The sequence below is a fragment of the Zonotrichia leucophrys genome, chromosome 27 (assembly GCF_028769735.1).
Source record: "Zonotrichia leucophrys gambelii isolate GWCS_2022_RI chromosome 27, RI_Zleu_2.0, whole genome shotgun sequence".
NCBI classification, from domain to species: Eukaryota; Metazoa; Chordata; class Aves; order Passeriformes; family Passerellidae; genus Zonotrichia; species Zonotrichia leucophrys.
In genome coordinates, this window is record NC_088196.1 from 1,408,522 (window position 1) to 1,433,469 (window position 24,948).

The 24,948-nt window shown below is 44.1% G+C and overlaps 1 protein-coding gene across 1 annotated transcript in view; it reads right to left on the reverse strand.

The window, feature by feature from the left end:
- MYO1D (myosin ID) overlaps positions 1-24,948 on the reverse strand; it is a 171,934-nt gene that overhangs the window by 49,866 nt on the left and 97,120 nt on the right. Inside the window, exons 18-21 of the mRNA XM_064733632.1 lie at positions 24,257-24,401; positions 23,768-23,872; positions 17,153-17,266; positions 8,750-8,904 (exon numbers count right to left, since the gene is read on the reverse strand). Coding sequence (XP_064589702.1) covers positions 8,750-8,904; positions 17,153-17,266; positions 23,768-23,872; positions 24,257-24,401 — 519 coding nt within the window. The remainder of the gene's footprint in view (positions 1-8,749; positions 8,905-17,152; positions 17,267-23,767; positions 23,873-24,256; positions 24,402-24,948) is intronic.

Consider the following 24,948-nt stretch of genomic DNA (forward strand, 5'->3'; position numbering starts at 1 on the left):
CTCCACACATCCTGAAAAAACCCAACCCCAAACCTCCCCTCTAAGCTTAACCTTTGAGTTATGTGAAAAATCACTAATTAGAGTCACTAAATAGACTGAAATCATTAACTGGAATGATTTTCTGGGATCCCAATGACTTCTGACAGAGCAGCCACAGAAATGCCTTTTGGGGAACAACTCAAACCTGAGCTCAGGAGATGCAATGAGCCAGGCCAGAGGAGAATGGGAGGAAAGGAAACTGAAAAAAGCAGTTTTGGCTCTGCTGAAGATGCCACAGAGCAAAAGAGCAGGAAAGCTTTGTTAATCTATATTTTCATGATACTTTGTTTTAAGTAAGAATGTAAAAAATGGCTGGATCAAATATCTAATATATTAATCAATGTTAACATTTAATATTCCCTTGAATATTAAAGAGAAAAATGCATATTTTCCTTACTATTTCAAACATGACCAACCTACTGATCCTCTTTATTTTATTAAATTTGCATGATCCTAAAAATACTCAGGCCTTGAAAACCATTGCTGTCCTCATTTTACAGAAACCTCTTTGGGACTGACCCTGAGAGCTCTCCCCAGACTGAAGGAGAGCAGTTAAAGGCAAAGCTTTTCCTAAGCTCTGCAGCACACCAAGACCTTTACTGGGAATAATGAGAGCCAAGGTGGGAAACTGTGCTATTCACATTTTCAGGAAAAATCCCTTTGCTTAGGATTTTGCTGATGGGAAGCTGAGAAGCCTCAGAGAAAAAGGAAAACATGAATTATCTGATTGCTTCTCCTGTGTTTTGTTCCTTTGGAATGTGTTTGGAGATTGTTTACCCACAGGTGATTGTTCCATTGGATTCTGCTGTGAGTTGTTTTGATTTAATGCCCAATTACAGTCAAGCTGCGTTGAGGCTCTGGAAAGACTCACAAATGTTCATTATTATCTTTTCAGCCTTCTGTCTGTATCCTTTCTGTATTCTTTAGTAGAGTTTAGTTAATTTTTAAAATATAATATAGTATTTTACTATATTATATTAAAATATATATCGTATTATACTAGTAATATATAATAGTTATTATAATACTATATATCTATACTATTATATTACTGTATTATAGTATAGATATATACAGAATTATAATTGTAATATATATAGTATTAGAATAACTATTATAATACTATATATTTTTATATAATATATAAATATATATTTTATATAATATAGTAGCATTATATATAATATATTATATATATTATATATATTACTAGATATAGTAATAGATATTACTATATACATTATATATATATTATAATATATATTATATAATATTATAATATATATTATATTATATTACATTACATGTTATACATATTATATATAATTATATATATAATGATATATATATAATATATAGTACAGCCCGTGTGCCAGGGCAGCTGCTGGGGCAGCCAGGCTGTGCCAGCCCAAACCCAACCCAAACCATTCTGGGATTGAGCTGGGGGTGTTCACCTGGAGAGGAGACCAGAGGTGACCCCATTGTGGCCTTGCAGGGTCTGAGGGAGCCACAGGAAACCTGGAGAGGGAGGATTTCCAAGGGATGGAGGGACAGGGAATGGCTCCCAGTGCCAGAGGGCAGGGATGGATGGGAGATTGGGAATTAGGAATTATTCCCTGGCATGGTGGGGAGGGGCTGGGACGGAATTCCCAGAGCAGCTGGGGCTGCCCCTGGATCTCTGGCAGTGCCCAAGGCCAGGCTGGAGCAGCCTGGGACAGAGGGAGGTGTCCCTGCCACCCTTCAGGGCTTCAAGGTCCCTTCCAACCCAAACCATTCTGGGATTTTGGGATGCAGCAGAGGATTTGGGGCTCTGTTTGTACCATCCAACACTTTTTAGGAGCTGCTTTCTGCTTCTGTCAGGTTCTAACGGGGGCAGGGTGATGGTTCATGGAATCACAGAATCATCAAAGCTGGAAAAAACCTTTAAGATCATCAAGTCCAAGTGTCACTGCAGCACCCTGCTCATCACTCCAGTGCCACACCCACGGGGTTTCTGAACATTCACAGGAAAAGCAAAAAGTGTGGATCTGTGTCAAACTTTCCAAGTGTTGAATGAGCACTGAGAGCTGCAGCTCAAGATTGAAAATAATAATTTGTGATAATTTGTGATAATGAGTACATTGAGCAGAGCCCAGAGCCAGATAAAGGTTTGTAATACAGGAAACTTCCATTTTCTGTTCCCACTGCTGAAGGAAATCCCCAGTTCCCAGCACCAACAGGGAAGCTGGATTGGGAAGGGTGGCTGTGGGATGCAGGAATTCCTGATCTTCAGGGCTGATTACCTGAATTGCTTTCTGATCATAAATATCTCAAAGAGAGGAGGGAGCTGGACAGAACCTCATAAATGACACAGAAAATCCTGAGGGCTCTAAAAATAAAATCCATATTTAGGGGTCTGAGGCTTCTGAAAGCCTGAGGGAGGAGCAGGAGGAGGAGGATGAGGAGGAAGATGAGGATGGCTTTGAGTTTTCTATTCCAGAACTGGCTCGCCTCTTCTGAGTCTCAATGCTGTTTTTTCCCCTCAAACTACAATAAATCCAGTTCCACCCTCGTGCTTTAGCTTGTCCAAGGATGGGAAGGATTCACTTGTTTAACCCAGCAGATCCTTCAGCTGGAGACAGAGAATGAGCTGGGAAACTCAAAGAACTCAGCACAGGTCATTGAGAACAAACACCATTTGTACAATATATAGATTGTACCACTGGCGTGGTGGCCTGGAGAGCACCTGTGGCCACTGGAGAGAATTTCAGGAATTACAGTTACTGAGGAAACCTGGGTGCAAATTCCCAAAGTAATCCAGTGTTTTTAAGGGCCAGAACAATTCCAGGAAACCCCAAGTGACACCATGGGAAGGAATATCAATCTCCTTCAGCACCTCAAGCCCCAAAAACTTCATTTTTACTCCCAGGAGGACCCTGGACATGAAGCTTTAACATCCAGGAGCTGCTCAGAGAAGGGAAAGCACCAAAGTTACACAGGGCTGCTGGAATAAAGGATAAAAAGGAATAAAATTGCATCCACTTTCCAGAGGCTTTTGTACAAAATTGGGGCTGGCACACAATGGTAGCAGGGCACAGGCAGATTAGGGAAGGAAAACTGACCAAAAAACCTCTCTGGACTCAAAGGAAGACCATGAAACACAATTAATTGTTACTATTTATGTTATCAGACACAAGAATGGACTTTTAGATGCAGAGGCTGGGACTCAAAGAAAGGATTCACACAAACTCATCAGCCTGGGGAGAGCCCAGAGCCCTCCCTGGAGCTCACTGTGTTCCCAGTGCCACAAACCCAGCACTGAGGGGTGCGAAATGGATTTGTAAAAAATTCCTAAAGTCTGATAGAAGGTTTACAAAGAATGTATCTGTGTGTAAACCTTGAGATAAGAAATGCTGACTTAGAAATGCCATGGAATAGGACAGACATTGTTGAGAGAGAAATGGAACTGGAAACAAGTTTCAAAGGATGGTTTTGTAAATAAGATTAGATATTTTAGAGAAATAACTGTGAAAGATGCATTGTAATAAGATTCATGAAGGGTAATTTGAGATGTTTGGCTTTAAGGCATTTACAGCATGGTGCAGCAAAAGCTGATAAGCTAAGAAACACTTATAATGTATTGTAATTTAAAATAGTTACCTTTTGATTGTAATAGTGTGAATTAGAACATCTGTATTGTCTCACCCTTCACATGAGACTGAAAATGGAATAAAAGTTTTTAAAACATCTCTCAGTTACCCATCTCTGGGTCACAAAAAGGATTAATCCAACACTGAGGGAGACAAATCTATTTTTCCACGTCAGGAACACATTGAGAAGTGTAACAAAAAATAATTTTCCAGAGAAATGTGAGCTGGGGAGGCTTCCCTGGCCAGGGCCCCACTCAGAGGTGGAGGATGAGCAGCAGCAGCAGTGGCAAGATGAGTTTTAAGGAAGGGAATGATCTTCTTGATGAGTTCCCTTCTCACAGGACAAGTGTTTGGAAAAAGTTGCAACGAGAGTTTTCCAGGATGTACAAGAATTAAAGCAGAGACAGTCTCAGCAGGGTGCAAATTTGTACAATATCTTTCAACAAATCTTTCATTTGTTGTCCCGAGGAAAACTCTCTTCTCAACCCAATTACAACTGTGAGGTGGACAGAGGAATTACCAGAGCTGATTATTGGGGAACATGGAGTGGTTTGGGTGGGAAGGGACCTTAAAGCCCACCCAGTGCCACCCCTGCCATGGCAGGGACACTTCCACTGTCCCAGGTGGCTCCAATTTACATCTGTAATTCTGTAATAAATGTAATTTCTGTATATATATATGATATACAGAATATATTTATACATATTATATATATAGTAAAAATATATAAAAATAAATCTAGTAAAAGTGTACAAAAATATTGTTTATATATATTATATATTGAATATATTTAGATATATTATATATATAGTAAAAATACATAAAAACATAATATATAGAGTAAAAAATATATTTTATATAAAAATATATTTATATTTTATATATTTTCTATTTATATAAAATTTATATTTAGATTTATATATTTTACTATATATAAAATATATTATTATATATAATTATTTACTAACAATCTATAATAAAATAATATATATAATAAAAATAATATTTATTATAATTCATTATATATAATTATATAATAATATTATTATTTACGATATATAAAATATATTATTATATATTTTATATTAATATATAATATATATTATTATATTATATGTATTATTTATATATAGTAAAATATATATTAAAATATAACATATATAGTAAGAATATGTATAAAATATTATATATTTTTATATATATAATAAATAAATGAATCCAGGGCACACTGATGATTAAAATTGGCTGACAGGTCCCAAAGAGCAATGGAAAATAGAAAATTATCCTCAGGCAAGTGATTTTCTGCTGGAGTTCTGCAGGGATTGCTTTTGACTGCTCTTTTAAGTCCCCCTTCCCTCCAGGAATGCTGGAAGGAGCCCAGGGGCTGTGGCTCAGGCAATGTGGGGATTTGGGGACAGAAAGCTCTGGAGCAGCCACTCCCTGATCCCAGAGTGTGGGCAGGCAGAGAGAACAGCCCTGGCTGCTCCCAGAGGGCAGGGAAGGAGCCTGGGGGCAGGATGGGCCTTGGGCACCTTCCCTGGGACACCTGAGCACCCCCAGGGCTCAGATCACCCACAGGGAGGTGACAACAGCTCGGTCACCTCAGGTGAAGGACACCCAGAAAACCCTCAGTGCCCTGCACTGCTGGCTCCGGACATCTTCTAGAGCCTGAGGATGTAAAATGGAAAGGGAAAATACAAATCCTTCCCTTCCTGCTCCCTGCCTTGGCACACCAAGGATGAGGGCACTGAGCTCAGCACAGATCCTTTGCTTCCTGCTGGGCACCAAGGGCAGAAACCTGACCCAGATTGTCAGAACCCAGGGAATCCCTCTGGCTGCCCTGGAGGATTTGAGACCCTGCCCAGGGGGCTCAGAGCCCAAGACCCCTGTGCCTTTGATTTAGCCCTTGGAAAAAACAATTACCAACCTTTATATGAAGAATTACAAGACATGAAAGTTTAAGTAGAATGATAGTGAATTTATCATGGGGTGAAAAATAGATTTTGGGTTTTTTAGAATGGGGCACGATGGAGGAATTGGGGCGGGTCCAGCCTTTCTCCTTCCTGTTCTTATCTTTCATCTTCTGGGTGATGTTGGCACTTTTGGATTGGTTTAGAGTAGAAGCTCACTGTCTAACATAGGTGATAGGTATTGGGAAGTAATTGTAAATAATGTACATGTAGATTTTAGTATAAAAAGATAACAGCAGTGTGCCTCTGTCTGGCCTGCTGAACAGACCTCGGCAGGCCAGAGAAAGAATTTTATAGATAAGAAACAATAAACAACCTTGAGAATGAGAACTGCAGAGTTCTGACTCCTTCTTTGACCATCAGGCTGGGAAAAGAGATTTTCTTACACATCTTGGGGTCACTGTGAGCAGCAGAGATGCTGAGAGAAGATTTCACCCACCTGCTCCTGCAGGGGACCACTGGATCCCCCAAACTGTTCCAGGGAATTCCCAGGGGAGCCCATGGACACTGCTCACTGCTCTGCAAGCACACATGAACTCTGTGTTCACTACATCGACACCTCATCCAGCTTCCCATCATTTCCATTGGGAATTCAGCTGATTTGTAAAAAACCCCAAATCCAGCTGACTCAGAAGAAGTGTCACTTGAACTCCTGTTGACTCACTAAAAATGTCACAGCTCACAGCAGCCTCATGTTAGTTTTGTATAAACACTTATTTGTGAAGCACAACCTCAAACTAAGACAATTCCTACCAGGAATAACTTTTAAAAGACACAGCTGAGTGAAGCTTTCATGGGTGATGCAAAGAAATGTGAAATCAGGCAAAACATTCCCAAATGTGACACCTTTGTGCCCAAAAGCAGCTGCAGAATGCAGCATTGACAGATGTCACCTCTGTATTTGTTCTAAAATGTCCAAAATTCCCAAACAGATGGGTCAGCATTGAAGCTCCCGGTTCAAAGAGTTTGGAATAAAAAATAAAACCTGATAGAAAGCATCTGGATGAGAAGGTTTGGGTGACACCATCAGCCTCCTCCCCCCCTTCCTACACCACAGAATTCACTGAACTCACATGGTTTTATCACACACAGTTAAAGGATCATCACCTATCAGCCTGGGACACCTCAGCCCTGCCAAAACCTCCCATTAGGGACTCAGGATGGGTGCTGGGATGGCTGGAAATTGATGTTAATGCTCAGAAAGAGCCCCAGAACCCACAGGAGCTGCTCCCACAGCTGGAGCAGAGCTCCTAAACCCCACCATGGGTGGGATCTTGCAAGCAATTGAACTTTTAAGTTTGAGATTTTCCTGCTGGCTCAGCCTCAGCTCTTCCTCAGGCAGGGCAGAGAAACCTGACCCTGGCAGGGCGCACCCACAGCTAATCCTGCTAATGAGCAATTCCCTGGCTAATGAGGAATTCCCTCGTTAATGAGCAATTCCCCCGGTGCCTGCCCAGCACAGGCTCAGCCAATCCCATCCTCTGACAGGAGTTTGTGACTCTAGGAAAATGGAAAGTGATGGAAAACATGAATACATTCCTGAATGTTTTGATTTACAGATATTGCTTTGAAGAGGGAAACCATGCTATTTATATATTTGGGAAATTAAATGCAAGTTGTCCTGGGCATTGCCCTTCATCCAGGAACTTTTATTGGATGTTGCAGAAAAATGGGTTCTACAGCAGCTCTCCCATTTACCCAGCTGAGATTTGTCATTTGAAGCACTAAAATAATGCTAATATTGTGTTAAGCGGAGCTGATCAGCACATAAATATATTTCTCCTACAGACAGGGATTAGATTAAACCAAATTCTTTTGAAAGATAGAAATGCCATTGCTAAAATCAGTGTAAGAAACTGGAAATGAGCAGTTCCCACCTTTAGGAGGACAATGTGCAATGTTTCAGGCTGTGGTCACAACATCTTTGTTAAAATGAAACAGCTCTGCCTGAGGCTGAGTGGGGGACAGGTGACACAAGGGCTGGGGGGGCAATCTGAGCAAAATTAAAAGCAATTTTGGGTAATTGGAGACTGAACACAGGACCTGGAGTGTCACCAAGAGTGTCACAGCCTGTCCCCACACCAGAGAGCTGGCAAGGCTCTGTTTGGGAATTTGTTTGGGAATCCAGGGACTTCCAGGGCTCCCAAACAAACATTGCCTTACAGAATCTCCTGAGCCTGCAAGAGCAGCTGCCTTTGCCATGAAATGAGATTCAGGTAAAAGCAAAACCAGAGAATGTTTCCTGTGGCTTTGCAGCACTGAATTTCCCCAAACAAGTTACACCAATGCTGAGAATTCATCTCCAAAGGACCCAGCCCCTGCCCAAAGAAGCACAGGCAGTACACTGTGGTGGTGAGAGGGGCTGGACCAGCACAGTCTTCTTGAATTCATGGAAAAATACCCTCAAGTGACCAAAATTCCCTTTTGTTTTCCTGCCACTCACAGCTCTGTGTGAAGATTTACCTGTAGAGTTCTGTGGAGGTTGTGAGGAGCAAAGCCAAGGCTACAGGTGCTGGCAGCACCATTCCTGTTGGGAACCTCCTCTGGAGCAGCAGGAACAACCCAAAGATCTGCTCACTGCACACCCTGATTCCCCCTGGAGCTCCTTGCTGTGCCTGCTGCAGCCTGGAATTCATTTCTGGGCTCCAGGAGCTCAATCCCAGGTGCCCCCACACCAACCACCAGCTTTGGCTCAGGATTTACAGGACAGACAGACTCCAGGGAGCAGAGAGGACATTGCACAGCAAGGATTTACTGCTCAAGCAATAAATCACCTGCTGGTAATTTATGGTACTGGGGCAGGGGTCAATCTGAGCAGAGAAAAACTCCATTTTCATTTTAAATATGAAGAGTTTGGCTGCAGGAAGCCCTCAGGAGCCATTGTGACACACTCCAAGTGCACCTTCAGTGATATTTGTCCCTGTGGCTGTCACACACACACAAGGAAGGCAGAAGAGGAACACAGAAGAGGGAACCAAGTGTTGTGGGTAAAAAGTGTGCCCCAAAAATGCCAGGAAGGAAAAGGTCACTGTGGCAGCCCAGCACCACAGTGACTCCAGGGATGGTCTCCACTTTAAAATGGGTGTAAAGCAGCCCCAGCCCAGCACTGACCTCTTGAAGTGACTGGCCAGGACCCCCACGAGCTCCCCAATCCTGCTGTCGTTGGAGGGGTCATTGCTGAAGAGACAAACGATGAGATCCTTGTTGTCCTTGGTGTGGAACACCACCAGCTGGTCCTTGCCATTGGAGACACTGAGCCCCACCAGCTGAGGAGAGAAAGGGAGAACAGGGTTATAATGATGTAAAAATGTTGATTCCCCACCCCTGGAGGTGTCCCAGGCCAGGCTGGATGGGGCTTGGAGCAGCCTGGGACAGTGGAATGTCACTGTGATATTTTCTAGAAAATTCCCTTTGCCCAGGATTTTTCTCCTGGGAAGCTGAGAAGCCTCAGGGAAAAATGAAAGCAATATTATCTCATTTGCTTCTCCTTGTTTTGCTGCTTTGGAATGTGTTTGGACATTGTTTACCAACAGGTGGTGTTTGATTGGCTTCATGTGAATTGTTTTGACTTAATGACCAATCATGGTCCAGCTGTGTTGGGACTCTGGAGAGAGTCAGGAGTTTTTCATATTTTTCTTGTTAAACCTTCTGTCTGTATCAATATAATATAATATAATATAATATAATATAATATAATATAATATAATATAATATAATTAATATAATATAATATAATATAATATAATATAATATAATATAATATTACAATATAATATAATATAATGTAATGCAATATAATATATACCATAGCATAACATAATGAAACATAACATATTATATAATCTGGCTCTATGTTCTTAGAAGGCTTATATTCTATATTATATAATATAGAATATAAGCCTTCTGAGAGCATGGAGTCACATTCAGAATTTCCTCCCTTCATTGGGGGACCCCAAAAATCCCACAGTGGGAGGTGTCTCTGCCATGGCAGGGGTGGCACTGGATGGGCTTTAAGGTGCTTCCAACCCCAGCCATTTCCTGATTCCCTGATTCCCTGATTCCCTGTGCCTGTGGCACTGCCAGGCTGGTTCTCTCCTCTCCAGGATGCCCCAGCAGGGAGCTGAGGGGTGGCACTGGGTGGGTGCCCCTCCAGGAGCTGAGCAAGCACAAACAACAGCGGCTCTGTGCATTCAGCAGCCTGAGAGGAGGGAGGGAGAGTCCTCAGCCTGCCTGGATGGCTCCCAGCAGCTCCTGGGGCACTGCTGTGTCCCTGTGTCACTGCTCTGTCACTGCTGTGTCACTGTGTCACTGCTGTGTCACTGCTGTGTCACTGCTGTTCCCCTCTCCCTCACCTGGCAGCCCCTGTGCCACTGCTGTGCCCCTCTCCTTCCACAGCAGCTCCTGTGTCATTGCTGTGTCCCTGCGTCACTGCTGTGCCCCATTCCCTCACCTGGTAGCCCCTGTGTCCCTGCTGTGACCCTCTCCCTCCTTAGACACCTCTCCTGTCACTGCTGTGTCCCTGTGTCACTGTTCTGCCCCTCTCCCTCCCCAGCAGCCCCTGTGTCACTGCTGTGTCCCTCTCCCTTACCTGGCAGCCCCTGTGTCACTGCTGTGCCCCTGTGTCACTGCTGTGCCCGTCTCCCTCCCCAGCAGCCCCTCAGTCATTTCTGTACCCCTCTGTCATTGCTGTGCCCCTCTCCAGACACCTCCTGTGTCACTGCCCCTGTGTCACTGCTGTGCCTCTGTGTCACTGTCCCTTTGTCACTGCTGTGCCCCCAGGGCCACAGGGCACCCAAGGATGTCCCCAGCTGCTCTTCCATCACCCCAGGTCACAGCTCTCCCCAAACCTCCCTGGGTGACCCCACTGAGTCCCACCCTCATCAGGAGTGTCTGTCCCCTTCATCAGGAGAGTCTGTCCGTCCCACTCATCGGAGTGTCTGTCACCCTCACAGGAGTATCTGTCACCCTCACCAGGAGTGTCTGTCACCCTCTGTCACCCCCATAGGAGTGTCCGTCCCCCTCACATGAGTGTCTGTCACCCTCACAGGAGTGTCTGTCACCCCCATAGGAGTGTCTGTCCCCCTCACCAGGAGTGTCTGTCACCCTCTGTCACCCTCCCCTGCCCAGCAGCCTCTCCCACCCTCACTCTGGGAAACCAGAGGTGGCTGAGGCTGTGCCAGGGCCGGGCAGGGGGACATTGGCAGAATTCCTCCACTGAAAGCCCTGGCACAGCTGGGCTGGAGTCCCATCCCTGGAAATGCCCAATAAATGTGTGCATGTGGCACTGCGGATGTGGTTTGGTGCTGTTGCTGTTGGACTTGATGATTTAAAGGTTTTTTTCAACCTGAACAACTCTGTGAACTGTGAATTGCAGGTAAGAAGAATTTAGGAAGAATTTGAGTGGCAAACCCTGCAAAGCCTCAATGATTCCCATGTTCAGGCATGGATTAAGGTCTGCCTCTCCTGACAAAATAAAAAGGTGCAAGGGTTTGGTTTGGGGATTTTATTTTCTGGCATTTTCTTTTTGCACTTGGCTCATCAAAAGCTTTGTCATCATCTCACAAAGGAAAAAAAGGGAATTTTAGGAGGGGCAAATCTGGGAGCACAGGTTACTCAGAATATGAATATTAGAGAAAGCAAAAAAGGATCTGTGCTGGGGAAACAAAGTGTAAAGAGGGCAAAAAAAGCCTCAAAAAGCAAATACAGCAAAACAGAGAAAGGAAAATAGAATAAAATAAATAGAAGATAATAATTGGGATAAAATACATAGAATATAATATGTGGGACAAAATAAATAGAATAGAATGAAGTAAATGGAATATAATGAACGAAAAAATAAAATAAAAAAAAAGAAAGTAAAATAAAAATAAAATAAAATAAGTGAAAGCATTATGAGTACAGAGAGAACACAGAGGACTTCCCCTGTCCATTAAAGGGCTTCTTTGAGCCATCCAGGGATTTGCAGAGGGCAGCCCCATTCCCCTACAAGTCAGAGGCACCCATAAAGCATTTTGTTGAAATTACAGTCCCATTATTCCCTTGTTTAGGGGAAAAGGCTCCTGTGTGCCCCAGTCCAGCTGGAGATTCCCAACCCCTGCCAGCCCAGGGGGCTCAGGCTGCTCCCTGGCTTTGCTCACCATGAGTGATTCCCAATGAAGCTGCTCCAGCAGCCCTGGATGCCTCAGCCCCCCCAGAAAATCCCAGCCCAGCCCAGCAGCCTGCTCTGTGCCCTATTTTTGGGATCACACTCCCCACAAGGTGCAGCCCCTGCGGTTTTGTTGGTTTTTCCCCCAGGAATGAGGGGCAGCAGCTGCTGACCCTCCTGTCACCAGTTGCCCCAGCACAGGTGGGGTTTATTCCCAGTTCAGGCTATTTTGGGGATGTGAAATGCTTTCCCAACAAGCTCCACCTCGTGCACAGGCATTGACAGCTGCCTGGCTTTCCAGTGTCCCTTCAAATTAATTTGCATGCTTAAATACCCTCCTGTGAGCACAATAGCACCACAGGGACTGCTGCCATCAAGGTTTTAAATGTGCAGCGAGTGTGAAAGATGAACAAGTCGCAGTGTTGGATTTGAAAAGGCAATTTAAACATTAATTATTCAACAGAACCCTGTTAGGAGGCCAAGAGCCCTTCAAAATCTTCCCATTTCACCCCTCCCTACAAGACTCTGAGTGAATAAATGCCACACAAAAGAAATCATTTCAGAGAAGGTGCTTATCTCAGTATTTACCAACACTAATATTGGCCCTGCTTGAAGAGCAGGAAAAAATCCTCAGCTTGTGCAGAACATCCTTTATTGTGTTCAGTGCAGGGGAGATGTGGCTGCAAGAGCCTTTTGCTGCTTGGGTGCCTTTTTATTCCTCTCAGGCAGTACCTGTTTGGTTTTAATTAAGGTAAAAACAAGAGCAGGGTGTATTGGTACTCTGAGGCAATGCCAGAGTGCTGCAAGGTAGAAAATCCACACAGAGAATCCCCAAAGCAGCAGCTCCATGTGGAGAACCAGCAGGGAAGCTGTTGTCAGGTTGGGTAGAGAATGGCACATTCCTCACCCACAGCCATGGCATGGTTTGGGTGGAAGGGACCATAAACCCACCCAGTGTCACCCCTGCCATGGCAGGGACACCTCACACTGTCCCAGGCTGCTCCAATCCCATCCAGCCTGGCTTTGAGGGATCCAGGGACAGCCACAGCTCCAGAGCCTGCCCACCCTCATTGTAAAAAAATCCCTTCCTTCCATCTAAATCAAATCAAACCTGGTTCAGTTTTGATTTCCCAGCCCTTTCCCCAGTCCCAGTGCAGAGCTGGCTCTCGGCAGGGACACGAGGGACTCCAGGCAAAGCTGGCTCTGGGAGATGGGGAGAGACTTCCTCAGCTGAAAACAAGTTGGTGAGTGCAGCAGGCATCAGCCGAGTGTCTCCAGTGAGATCTCCATGGAAACACCACCCCGAGATGCTGCTGTGCTGGCAGGGCACTCCTGAAAGGCTGGCAGGGAGCAGGCAGAGGATTCCAGCCCTGGCCTGGGAAGGAGCATCCCTCTGCCCACAGAACACTCATCAGGGCTGCTCCATGGATACACATCACTACTGGTGCCATTACTGTCCATTTTGTCCTCAAAAAAACCTTCAGAGCATTTCAAACCATCGCTCCTGTCCCAAAAATGAAGGAATTTCTGTATCATGATCAGCTCCTTCCACATGGTGGAAAGGCTTCTATGAAAGGAGGGACAGAAAAAAGGGGAGAGTGTTCAAGGCCACTCAGAGGTGGAAAAACAACACAAATATAAAGATTAGGTAACAAATATAAACCATAACTACAATGAGGAACAAACAACTGCCAGGGTTCAATCTGAGAAATCTTGAGAGAAATACAAATGGAGTGGAAGGGAGTAGGTTTAGATTGGATATGAGGAGAAAATCCTTCCCTGGGAGGGTGGGCAGGCCCTGGCACAGGGTGCCCAGAGCAGCTGGGGCTGCCCCTGGATTTCTGGAAGTTTCCAAGACCAGGTTGGACAGGGTTTGGAACACCCTGGGACAGTGAGAGGTGTCCCTGCCATGGCAGGGGTGAAACTGGGTGGGCTCTAAGATCTCTTCCAATCCAAATTCAATCCCATTATTCTGTGAAATATTTTGTGTATAAATCAAAGACAGCCCAAATTCTCCTCCTTTCCCTTTCCTGCAGCTCTGCAGGATCAGTCCCACCCCAGCCCAGGGCAGCCCAGGTGGGCTGGGGCTCCTCCCCAGGGCAGGTACAAGGAGAAACTGTGAACAGAGCTGCAATTTTACACCACAGAATCCACCAAAGCTTGGTTTAATCCAATTTCCACCCTGGAATGTCACCTTGACAACCGGTATGGGTGAGCAGAGGATGGCCTGGACCCATCCCTCCTGTGCCAGGCACTCCAGGACCCCTGGAATCTCAAGGATTTCTGCTCAGGTCAAAGAAAGTGTCTGGCCAGTTATTGCCTGAAGGGAATAACTGCAGATCTACCAATAAAACTGATTTATAGCTGCAGAAATGGGAGAATTCTCAGAGCAAGAGTTCTATCTGCACAGATCATTAACTGCTCTTGTCCTGAGGAACTGCAAAGCAGCCACAGGACCAACACTGAGCCAAAATAAAAGCAATATCGAGTCAAAATACAGCAAATAATACAGCATAGAGCCAAAAATACAACCAACACTGAGCCAAAATACAGCCAAAACTACAACATAGAGCCAAAATACAACCAATATTGAGCCAAAATAAAAGCCAATAATACAGCATAGAGCCAAAAATACAACCAATATTGAGCCAAAATAGAGCCAAAAATACAATACAGAGCCAAAATACAGCCAAAATACAACATAGAGCCAAAAATACAACCAACACTGAGCCAAAATACAACCAAAACAACATCACCACAAGCCTGCCCTAGTGCTCTCTGTAGGAAAGGATATTCTATTTTAAACACACCTTTTACAGGTGAAAAAGCAACAATTACTGACATTTCTTTCTGAAATTGTACCTGACTTGCTTAGCTCTCATTTTTAAGGCATTAAGGATTTCAGAGGGAAATGTTCAGGTGATAAATGATCTGGTTTTGTGTTGCTCTAAATGTACAATCTGCACCTTTACACCCATCAGGCACACAGGTAAAACAGGCATTGTCCTAAACCTGTGATAAACACAGATTTATCTCTCATTAATCCTGCACTCAGTGAATTTCTGTGACCTGCACACTCTGGTTAAGGTAAAGGTGGAGAAACCAACAGTGAGAAATCCTGATGGACAAAATCCTGATGGACAAAATCCTGCCTTGTCCACACCACCAAAAAACACCTGGGTGGCAACAGCTGGACAATCAGGTGTGGGAAAGCTCTGTGCTCAAAGGCTCTGTGAGTGTGGGGGTGGCTGAGCTCTGCTGGGAGCCTGGGGGGGTCTGTGCTCTGATTTTCACAGGCTGGGGGTGGTTTCACCCAATTTTAACCAGGTTGGGGGTGTTTGCACCCTCATTTTCACCAGGCTGGGGGTGTTGTTCACCAGGCTGGGGTTGTTGTTCACCAGCTGGGAGTGTTTGCACCTTGGTTTTCACCAGGATGGGGGTGTCTCCACCAGGATGGGGATGTCTGCACCCTGAGTTTCACCAGCCTGGGGTGTTTTCACCAGGCTGGGGGTGTTTGGACCTTGTTTTTACCCAGGCTGGGGGGGTTTTCACCAGGCTGAGGGTGTTAGAACCCTGGCTTTCAGCAGGCTGGGGGTGTTTGCACCAGGTTGGGGATGTTTGAACCAGGCTGGGGTTGTTTGCACCCTGATTGTCACCAGGCTGGGGGTGTTTGCACCAGGCTGGGGTTATCTGTGCCCCAGTTTACACGGGCACACAGCAGGATGTGCTGCCAGCCCCTCAGAGCACGGAGCCACCAGTGCTGGGGCACAACAGCCGGCAGGAGAGCGGCTGCTCAGGGCAGATCCCTTCAAAACAAGAGGCACTGCCATGGAGACACTGCCTGCTGCAGCCAGCACTCCTACTGGGAGTAGCTACGCCATGGATACTCTGTGCTGGGTGCCCAGCAAGGAGGGCAGGAGGAGACTCCAAACCCAACACTGTGGATGCAGCCAGAGCCAATCATCCCCTCCACATGTGCAGATGAGATTTCACCCTCACCCTAATCCCATCCCTGCCCTCCCAGCAATGCAGAAATGCCAGGTTTGTCATTCCTCCAAATGCAAACATCCCAGAAAATCCGTGCAGGGCATTTCCAGGCAGGCTCTGGAGGCTGGAGATAACCAGAGCACCTCAGGCTGAGGGCGATGCAGCTCCAGGATTGGGGAGCAAAGCCGAGGTGCTGCCCACCCCTTCCAGCCCTGCTGATCCCCAGCCCGGCAGCTCCACCCTGCCACCCCCAGGGCCAGACCTGACCGAAATTCTGAGTTTAGCTTCGGTAAGATTGACACAAATAGAAAGAAATAAAAATAAATAAATTCAAGCAGAACCTGAAGGATCAGAGAAGCCCTCAGAGACACAGGATTGGTGCCATAAGCTGCTGTGAAATGCCAGCCCTGCACACAGCAAAGCAAACTCAAACAGGGAGGGAGAACTGTAAGAGGCAGTTTGGGGGTTTAGCTTTTATTTTATGCACCAAAATTAAATTATAGATTATAGAACTATAATTATATTAATTATATAATATATATAATATAATTATATAATTATATAGGATTATTTTATTTTATTACTATACTATATTTTATTACTATTATTTTATTTTTTATTACTATAGGATTAATTATTTTATTTTATGCACCAAAAGTAAATTATAGATTATAGAACTATAGGATTAATTAGTTTTTATTAATATAGGATTAATTATTTTATTTTATTTTACTACTATTCTATATTTTATTACTACTATTTTATTTTTTATTACTATAGGATTAATTATTTTATTTTATGCACCAAAATTAAATTATAGATTATAGAACTATAATTATATTAATTATATAATATAATAATATAACAATATAATTCTATAGGATTAATTATTTTATATTATGCACCAAAATTAAATTATAGATTATAGAACTATAGGATTAATTATTTTTATTAATATAGGATTAATTATTTTATTTTATTACTATTCTATATTTTATTACTATTATTTTATTTTCTATTAATATATGATTAATTATTTTATTTTATTTTATTACTATTCTTTTATTTTTTATTACTAGAGGATTAATTATTTTATTTTATGCACCAAAATGAAATGATAGATGATAGAACTATAGGTTCTATAGGATTATAGAACCATGGAATATCCTGACCCACCAGGATCATCCAATCCAACCCTTGGTCCTGCCCAGGACACCCCAACAATCCCACCCTGATGCTTTGGGGTTGCTATAAAAACATTAAATATATCAGAAACTGCAACCCAAGGACTTTTTCCACTTTATGGAGATGAAAATGGAGCTGCAGAATGAAGACACTGCCCCGAAGGAGCCGCAGGTGAGGCTGCCCAGGGCGGTACTCACGTTGTAGAGGGGGATGGTCCTCATCACCTTGTACTGCCTCATGGGGTCCATCTTGTACAGGTGCCGGTCAGTGATGAAGATGGCCCTGTCCTCCACCTTGTTAAAGCGATTCACCTGCACACAAACACCCTGTGAGTGCCACCGAGCCCTGCAGGGACACAGCCAGCGAGCCTGGGCAGTGCCAAGGGCAAACTCACCCCAAAATGCCCCAAACTTACACAAAAGTACCCCAAACGTGTACAAAAATACCCCAAAGTCACAAAAATACTCCAAACTCACACAAAAATACCCCAAACTCACACAAAAATACTCCAAACTCACACAAAAATACTCCAAACTCACACAAAAATACCCCAAACTTGTACAAAAATACCCCAAAGTCATACAATAGTACCCCAAATGTGTACAAAAATACCCCAAAGTCACATAACAAACACCCTAAACTCACAAACAGCCAAAAGTTACACAAAAAGACCCCAAAGTCACACAAAAATACTCCAAACTCTCACAAAAATACTCCAAACTCACATAAAAATACCCCAGTCACATACCAAACAGCCTAAACTCACAAACAGCCAAAAGTCACACAAAAATACTCCAAAGTCACACAAAAATACCCCAAATTCACTCAAAAATAGTCCAAGCTCACACAAAAATGCCCCAAACTTGTACAAAAATACCCCAAAGTCACACAACACACACCCTAAACTCACAAACAGCCAAAAGTCACACAAAAATACACCCAAACTGTACCAAAAATACTCCAAACTGTACAAAAATACTCCAAGTCACAAAACCCCAAACTCACAAACAGCCAAAAGTCACACAAAAATACTCCAAACTCACACAAAAATAGCCCAAACTCACACAAAAATATCCCAAACATCACAAAATACCCAAACTCTCACAAAAAACTCCAAACTCATACCAAAATACCCAAATCACTCAAAAATAGTCCAAACTCACACAAAAATACTCCAAACTTGTACAAAAATACTCCAAAGTCACAGAACACCCCAAACTCACAAACAGCCAAAATTCACATAAAAATACTCCAAACACACACAAAAATAGCCCAAACTCACACAAAAATATCCCATTTGTACAAAAGTACCCCAAAGTCACACAGCATACATCCTAAACTCACAAACAGCCAAAATTCACAGAAAAATACTCCAAACTCACAGAAAAATACCCCAAACTCACACAAAATGACCCCAAACCCACACAGCTCCTAAACAGGTTTTCTCCTTGCACCTTGTCCCTGGAATCCCATTATACAGAGAGAGGGGAGCAACATTCCCAGTCACCCAGCAGAGCTGGGAAATTCCAGTTTTCACTCAAACCAAGGCCAGATGCTTCCCCAACCACATCCAAGCCCTGAACAAGTGTTCCCCACATTATCCAGGAGCTTTGGGCACCCCAAATGGAGAATCCCTGCCCTGCAGAGCCAAGTCCAGACCTGAGGCTTTGGGCCATCCCTGGTCTGTGTCCTGTCCCTCCATCCCTGGTCCCCAATCCCTTTCCAGCTCTCCTGGAGCCCCTTTAGGCCTGGAAGGGGCTCTGAGCTCTCCCTGCAGCTCCACCCAAGCACTAAACACTCATCAGGCAGGATGTAAAGGTTTTTTGGAAGTGCCTAAGAAAGTAGGACACAAAGTAGAAATTGTTTTTCACTGAGGCAAAACCCAAGTCATGGTTGTATCACAGTCACTGAGATATTTATTAATCAACTGAGAAGGGGAGACAAGGGGAAGACGTGAGGAGGATGAACAGAAATAGGATTTTCCAGGGTGAAATCAGGAGACAAGAGGAGAACTTAAATATCCTCAGTCAGGAGGCAGCGGAGTGACAAAGTTCAGAGCAGATAAAGGCAAAAAATGCAAATTGGGGAGCTCTGTGACAGCTTTACATTAACGGCACTGACTCAGAAAAAGCAACCGAGGATGATTTCAGACAGCTCTGGAGAGATCTTGGCACACAGACATGAGGCAGCTCAGAAAAGCAGAATGTTGGCACAGGAACAACATGGGAATAATGTCCTGGGAGCCATGGTTCACCTGGAACAGCCTGTGAAGGACCAGGGTGCTGAGTGTGAAGGACAATCTGGTGCTTCAGAGAAGGTGAAGAACAAGACTGAGGGCCTGGGAATCTCACAGGAAGAGATGCTGAGTAACCAGGATTATTTTAGGAAGCAGATGAATGGGAGAAAAAAAGCCTAAAGGCTATGAAACACTGAATGGCCCTGAGAAAGTAGGTTAGGAGTGCCTGGTGCCACATGGTGGGTGCTGGAGCAGAGCAGCTCTGTGACCCTGCTCACAGGGGTCTGAGCGTGAGGGAGAGATGAGGCTCTGACTCCACGTTTCAGAAGGCTGATTTATAATTTTATGATATATATTATATTAAAACTATGCTAAAAGAATAGAAGAAAGGTTTCATCAGAAGGGTGGCTAAGAACAGAAAAAAAAAGGAATGATAACAAAGGTTTGTGGCTTGGACTCTGTCTGAGCCAGCTGACTGTGAATGGCCATTAATTAGAAACAACCACATGAGACCAATCCCAGATGCACCTGTTGCATTCCACAGCAGCAGATAACCATTGTTTACATTTTGTTCCTGAGGCCTCTCAGCTTCTCAGGAGGAAAACCCTAAGGAAAGGATTTTTCATAAAAGATGTCGGTGACACAGCATCAGTTTCTCAACCAGGACCTGGGGAAGCTCTGGGCTCTCCACACTCCAGGTCCTGGGAGCTGAACCAAAGTCCAGTCCCTGGGGCTGGATCTGCCCCCCAGAGCTCAGATCAATGCTCAGATCAATCAAGTAATTGATTTACTGATTTGTTTGCCGAGTCTGACACAGTGAACACTCCCTGGGCACTGCCATGACCCGGCCTGGCTGCTGTCCCACCCCAGCCCCTGGTGACAAAGGGAGCAGATTTGTGGTGCTGTGACACCAGAGCCACCCCAGGGCAGGAGGTGCTGTGGCTGCTGGCTGGAAGCAGAGATGGGAAGCAGAGATGGGAAGCAGAGATGGGAAGCACACTCAGCTTTCACAGCCAGAAGGGCTGGAAAAACCCGCTGAGATCATGAAGCTCAATTGTTCCTCAACACTGCCAGGGCTGCCACTGACCCCTGTCCCCAGGGATGGGGACTTCACCACTGCCCTGAGCAGCTGTGCCAAACCTGAGCACTCTTTTTGTGAAGAAATTTTCCCAATATCCATCCTAAACCTCCCCTGGCCCACCCTGAGCCGTTCCCTCTGCTCCTGTCCCTGTTCCCTGGAGCACAGCCCGACCCCAGGGCTGTCCCCTCCTATCAGGAGCTGTGCAGAGCCACAAGGGCCCCCTGAGCCTCCTTTGCTCCAGGCTCAGCCCCTGCCCAGCTCCCTCAGCCCCTTCCCAGCTCCATTCCCTGCCCTGGACACCCCCAGCCCCTCCAGGTCCTTCTCACCATGAGGTGCCCAGAGCTGACCCCAGCACTGGAGGTGCCCCAGCGGTGCCAGCTCAGGGGACAGTCACTGCCCTGCTCCTGCTGCCACACTATTGCTGATCCAAACCAGGTGTCCTTGGCCTCTGGCACACCTGGATTCACCCTCAGCCCCTGCTGATATATTTTGAAACACCCCAAAACTGTATTCCAAGCCAATATTGTGGGAGTTCTACAGGCATGGTTTCAATCCCACTATTTTCTCATGGCTCCCTGCTGGTTTTAGCACTAAATTTCAGCTAAAGAAATGTACCAAAGGTGAGGCCCAGCAGCTCATCTCACCTGAGGAGCAAATTCTCATGTCATTCCAGCTTTTTCCAAGCTCCAGGTGCCTCATGCACCTACAGTGCATTTGGGTAAATAATACTGCTGTGGATTAAAGTAAAACCTGTCCCAGTGGGGAGCAGGCACAGAAGAGACTCACACAAATTTGCACTCACAAATTTGCACTCACAAATTTGCACTCAAAATTGCACACAAAATGCAAATACCACTACTGGGCTTGTAGGAGTAAGGACAGGCCTTCTGTTCTCAGCTACAGCTCATTCCCTCCTGGGGAACAGCCCTTCCCAGCATTGTGTTCCCTGCACCTTCTGGGCATTCTGTATTTATATCTTGTTGATCCAAATGGGAATCAGTCCTAATTTAGCTTCCTGACAAGCTTGTGGGGGAAATGAAGATCTGGCAAAGAGCTGAAAAATCTTCAAGGAAGTTTTTCAGGTTTCTGCCTATGGCCTCTGGACACTGAAGGGGCCTTTGAAAGAGATGATCCTGTCAATGGAGCTTGGTGCCACAAGTGACAAGGGAAAAGTGAGAAGAAAAACCTTATTCTAAAGAAAATAAAGAGAGAGAGTTGTTTCCTAGGTGATCCAACAAAATCTGGAGGTTTGCATGAAATATGCATTTGGTTTTTCCTAAGGCAAAAATCTTGAAAATTTCCTTTGAAAAAGTGAAGAGCAGCAGAATGCTCAGAAAAGATGGATTTTTCCATAGGCAGGAATGACCTGCTTCTACCTGTAGCTGCTGCAGGGAAGCAAGCACACAGCTCATTCCCCTCCCCTCAGCAAGGCTTCAAAGCCTTTCCCAGCCCTCCTGCAAAAACTGCTCCAAACAGAGCCCCCCATTATTATTCAGCTCAAGCTGCTGAAATTGGGCCCCCACACAGGCAAAGAAAACTTTACCAGCAGCTCAAAACTTGGAGAGCAGTTCCTGGAATAAATTTACTATTTAGACTTAGAAACACAAAATTATTGAGGTTGGAAAAGCCCTCCCAGCCCATCAAATCCAAGCTGTGCCCAGTCCCCACCTGGTCACCAGCCCAGAGCACTGAGTGCCACATCCAGGTGTTCCTTGGGCACCTGCAGGGATGGGGACTCCATCCCTGCCAAAGTCCTGACCACCCTTTCCAGGAAGTTCTTCCTGATCTGGAATCTTCTAAATTCTTCCTGAAGAACTCGTTAGATCAATGTCATCAGCTGAAATATTCTGTGTCAATGAATTTAATGAGCCAATATCTGACAGGTCACAGGGGCTGCTCTACTCATATAAAAGTGTTTAAATGGGTGAGCTCTGGGCTCCACCTGTGTCTGCTCAAGTTGCTCAGTATTTTTGCTTTTCATGAGTTTTCTGTGCAAGGAAAGAAGTGCATTAGACTGAACATTTCCAAGAGCTGACACCTGACATTGCTGTTGACACTTAACAACAATTTCACGTGTGGTTTGGTGACTCAGTAGCTGAAGGAAGCCACAGAGCAAGGCTGATGCTGCCTCAGAAATAAAACATTCAGCCCAGCTCACCAAAGTGCCCTTCAACACCTTCCCACCAACACCTTCTTGCCTCAGGGAAGAGCAGGAGCAGCACAGTTTTTGTTCAGGAATCCTCAAATAAGCTGAATCATGAAAATAAAACACGGATGAACTCGAGCAGCCTTTTTTTGTCAATTGCTGCTTTGTTCAGGAGAATTATTTAAGGGAAGCAATGAAATCACCTGATAATTACAATTTCATTTCTATAATTCACTCTGCAGGCCCCTGTTAAAGCTTCACGTGAGTCAATTTTCAGCAGAGATCAAACACAACCTACAAACCCACAGGAACCAGGTTTAACATGAGAGATGTGACAAATGTGCCCTGAGCACTGGGCCAGGCTGCACGTGCCAGCACCACGTGCCACCCTGGCATTTCCAATAGGGCTTGGTAATGTGGGAAATGGATTTACAGGTAATATTTTTATATATATAAAACAAATATTATATATTTTAGATATTATATTATATTACAATATATTATATTATATATTAATATATTATATCTATGATATGTAAAACACATTATAATATTATATATAAAAATATAATATATATAATATATATAATTATACATATATATTATACATATTATATTTATACTTATTTCTTTATTTATTCATAATATATATTATTATTATATATATATATTTAACATGAGAGATGTGACAAATGTGCCCTGAACACTGGGCCAGGCTGCACGTGCCAGCACCAAGTGCTATCCTGGCCCAATAGGGTTTGATAATGTGGGAAATGGATTTATATGTAATATTTGTTATATATATAAAACAAATATTATATATTTTATATATACATTTACATTTATATGTACAAATAAAAAGAATATACAGCTTCTTAAAAACGCCTGAACACCCACAGCACTGGCCTGCCACTAAAATTGAGTTTGTCTGTTGGCTTTGTAAAATTAAAAATATCCTTCCCTGACAGATATTTCCAACCAGCATCATTAGGAGCTACCCACGACAATTAAGCAAGTCTGGTTTTTTAATTTGTTGTTTAAACCTTCCAACCAAGTTAACAAAAAACCCAATTCTGCTACAAAAAACATCAGCCCCAAACCAGTCATGCAGAAGGAAGTGATTTTATAATGAAATCATGGAATGGTTTGGGTTGAAGGGTTCCTGAAGACCATTCAGCTCCACCACTCTGCACGGGCAGGGACTCAACAATGGACACGATGAGGCCCCAGCAGCCACCCAACCTTGCTCCACCCAAACATCCCTGATGCAGCTCCTTGGAAGGGCTCTGAGTGCTGTCCCAGCAGCCCAGGGTCACCTGCTGGTCCCTGGGCGCCCCCAGCCCCGTTACCTTGCGCACGTGGCAGGAGAAGAGGATGTTCATGTACTTGTCCTTGCGCTTCAGCTCGTTGGCCACGGGGGTGAAGGAGCCTGAGCTCTGGGCCCTGTCTGGTTTCTGGAAAAGCAGAGACAGGCTCAGGACAGGGCTCCCCCCACCCTTCTGTGCTTCGGGAAAGCAAACCTTGACACACCAAAATGCTGCAAGGGAGGATGGAGTAAAGGGAAGCAATCAAATCTGACTAGAGAGAATTTCTTTCAGTCCCTGTGTTTTTCATTCTATCCAACATTTCAGTCTCCCAGTGAAGCCTGGCTCTGCCTGTTTGTAGAGACAGCTGATGGCACTGCTTTATTCACAAAAATCACTCCTAGTGCAGTGGAAGTCAATGTTTTGAACCCACATGAACAGAGGAAATTTCTAAGTACTTCCCCTCCCAATAAACCAACACTAGCTTTACCGAATTTCCCCTTCCAGCCCCTGAGCCCAGGTCCCTTCACTCACCAGTGCGATGTAGTTGCCCTGCCAGGCTCTCTGGAGGCCAATGTCAGCCCTGTGGCCCTTGAGCAGCTCCATGGCAGCCACCTTGGCCCTCAGCTGGGGCAGCACCTCTGGGGGAACGCTCCGGATCAGCTCGGCCGCTCTCCACCTGCCACCAAAGCAAGAGCAGCACCTGCCTCAGCCCCAGCCTGGAGCTCACCCAGCAAGGACCAGAGCAACAGCACAAGGACACCCCAGAGCCCTGCCCAGGCATCCCCCAAGCTGCAAAGGTCACTTAGGTTTTAAAGTCATGTATTTCATTGTATTGTATTGCATTGTATTGTACTGCATTGCATTACATTACATTACATTACATTACATTATATTATATTACATCATATTGTATTGTATAGTATCATATATCATTTCATATCATATCATATCATAACATATTTTAAATACATATTTATATATCTCAGTATTTTATATATATAATATATAAAACACATATTATATATACAATATATTAAAAATATAATATATATAATATATATCTATACATATATGAAGGTATCTATAAATACCTTCACTATGGTATTGTATTGTATTGTATTGAATTGTATCATGTAATATAATATAATATAATATAATATAATATAATATAATATAATATAATATAATATAATATAATATAATATTTAAAGTATATATTAATA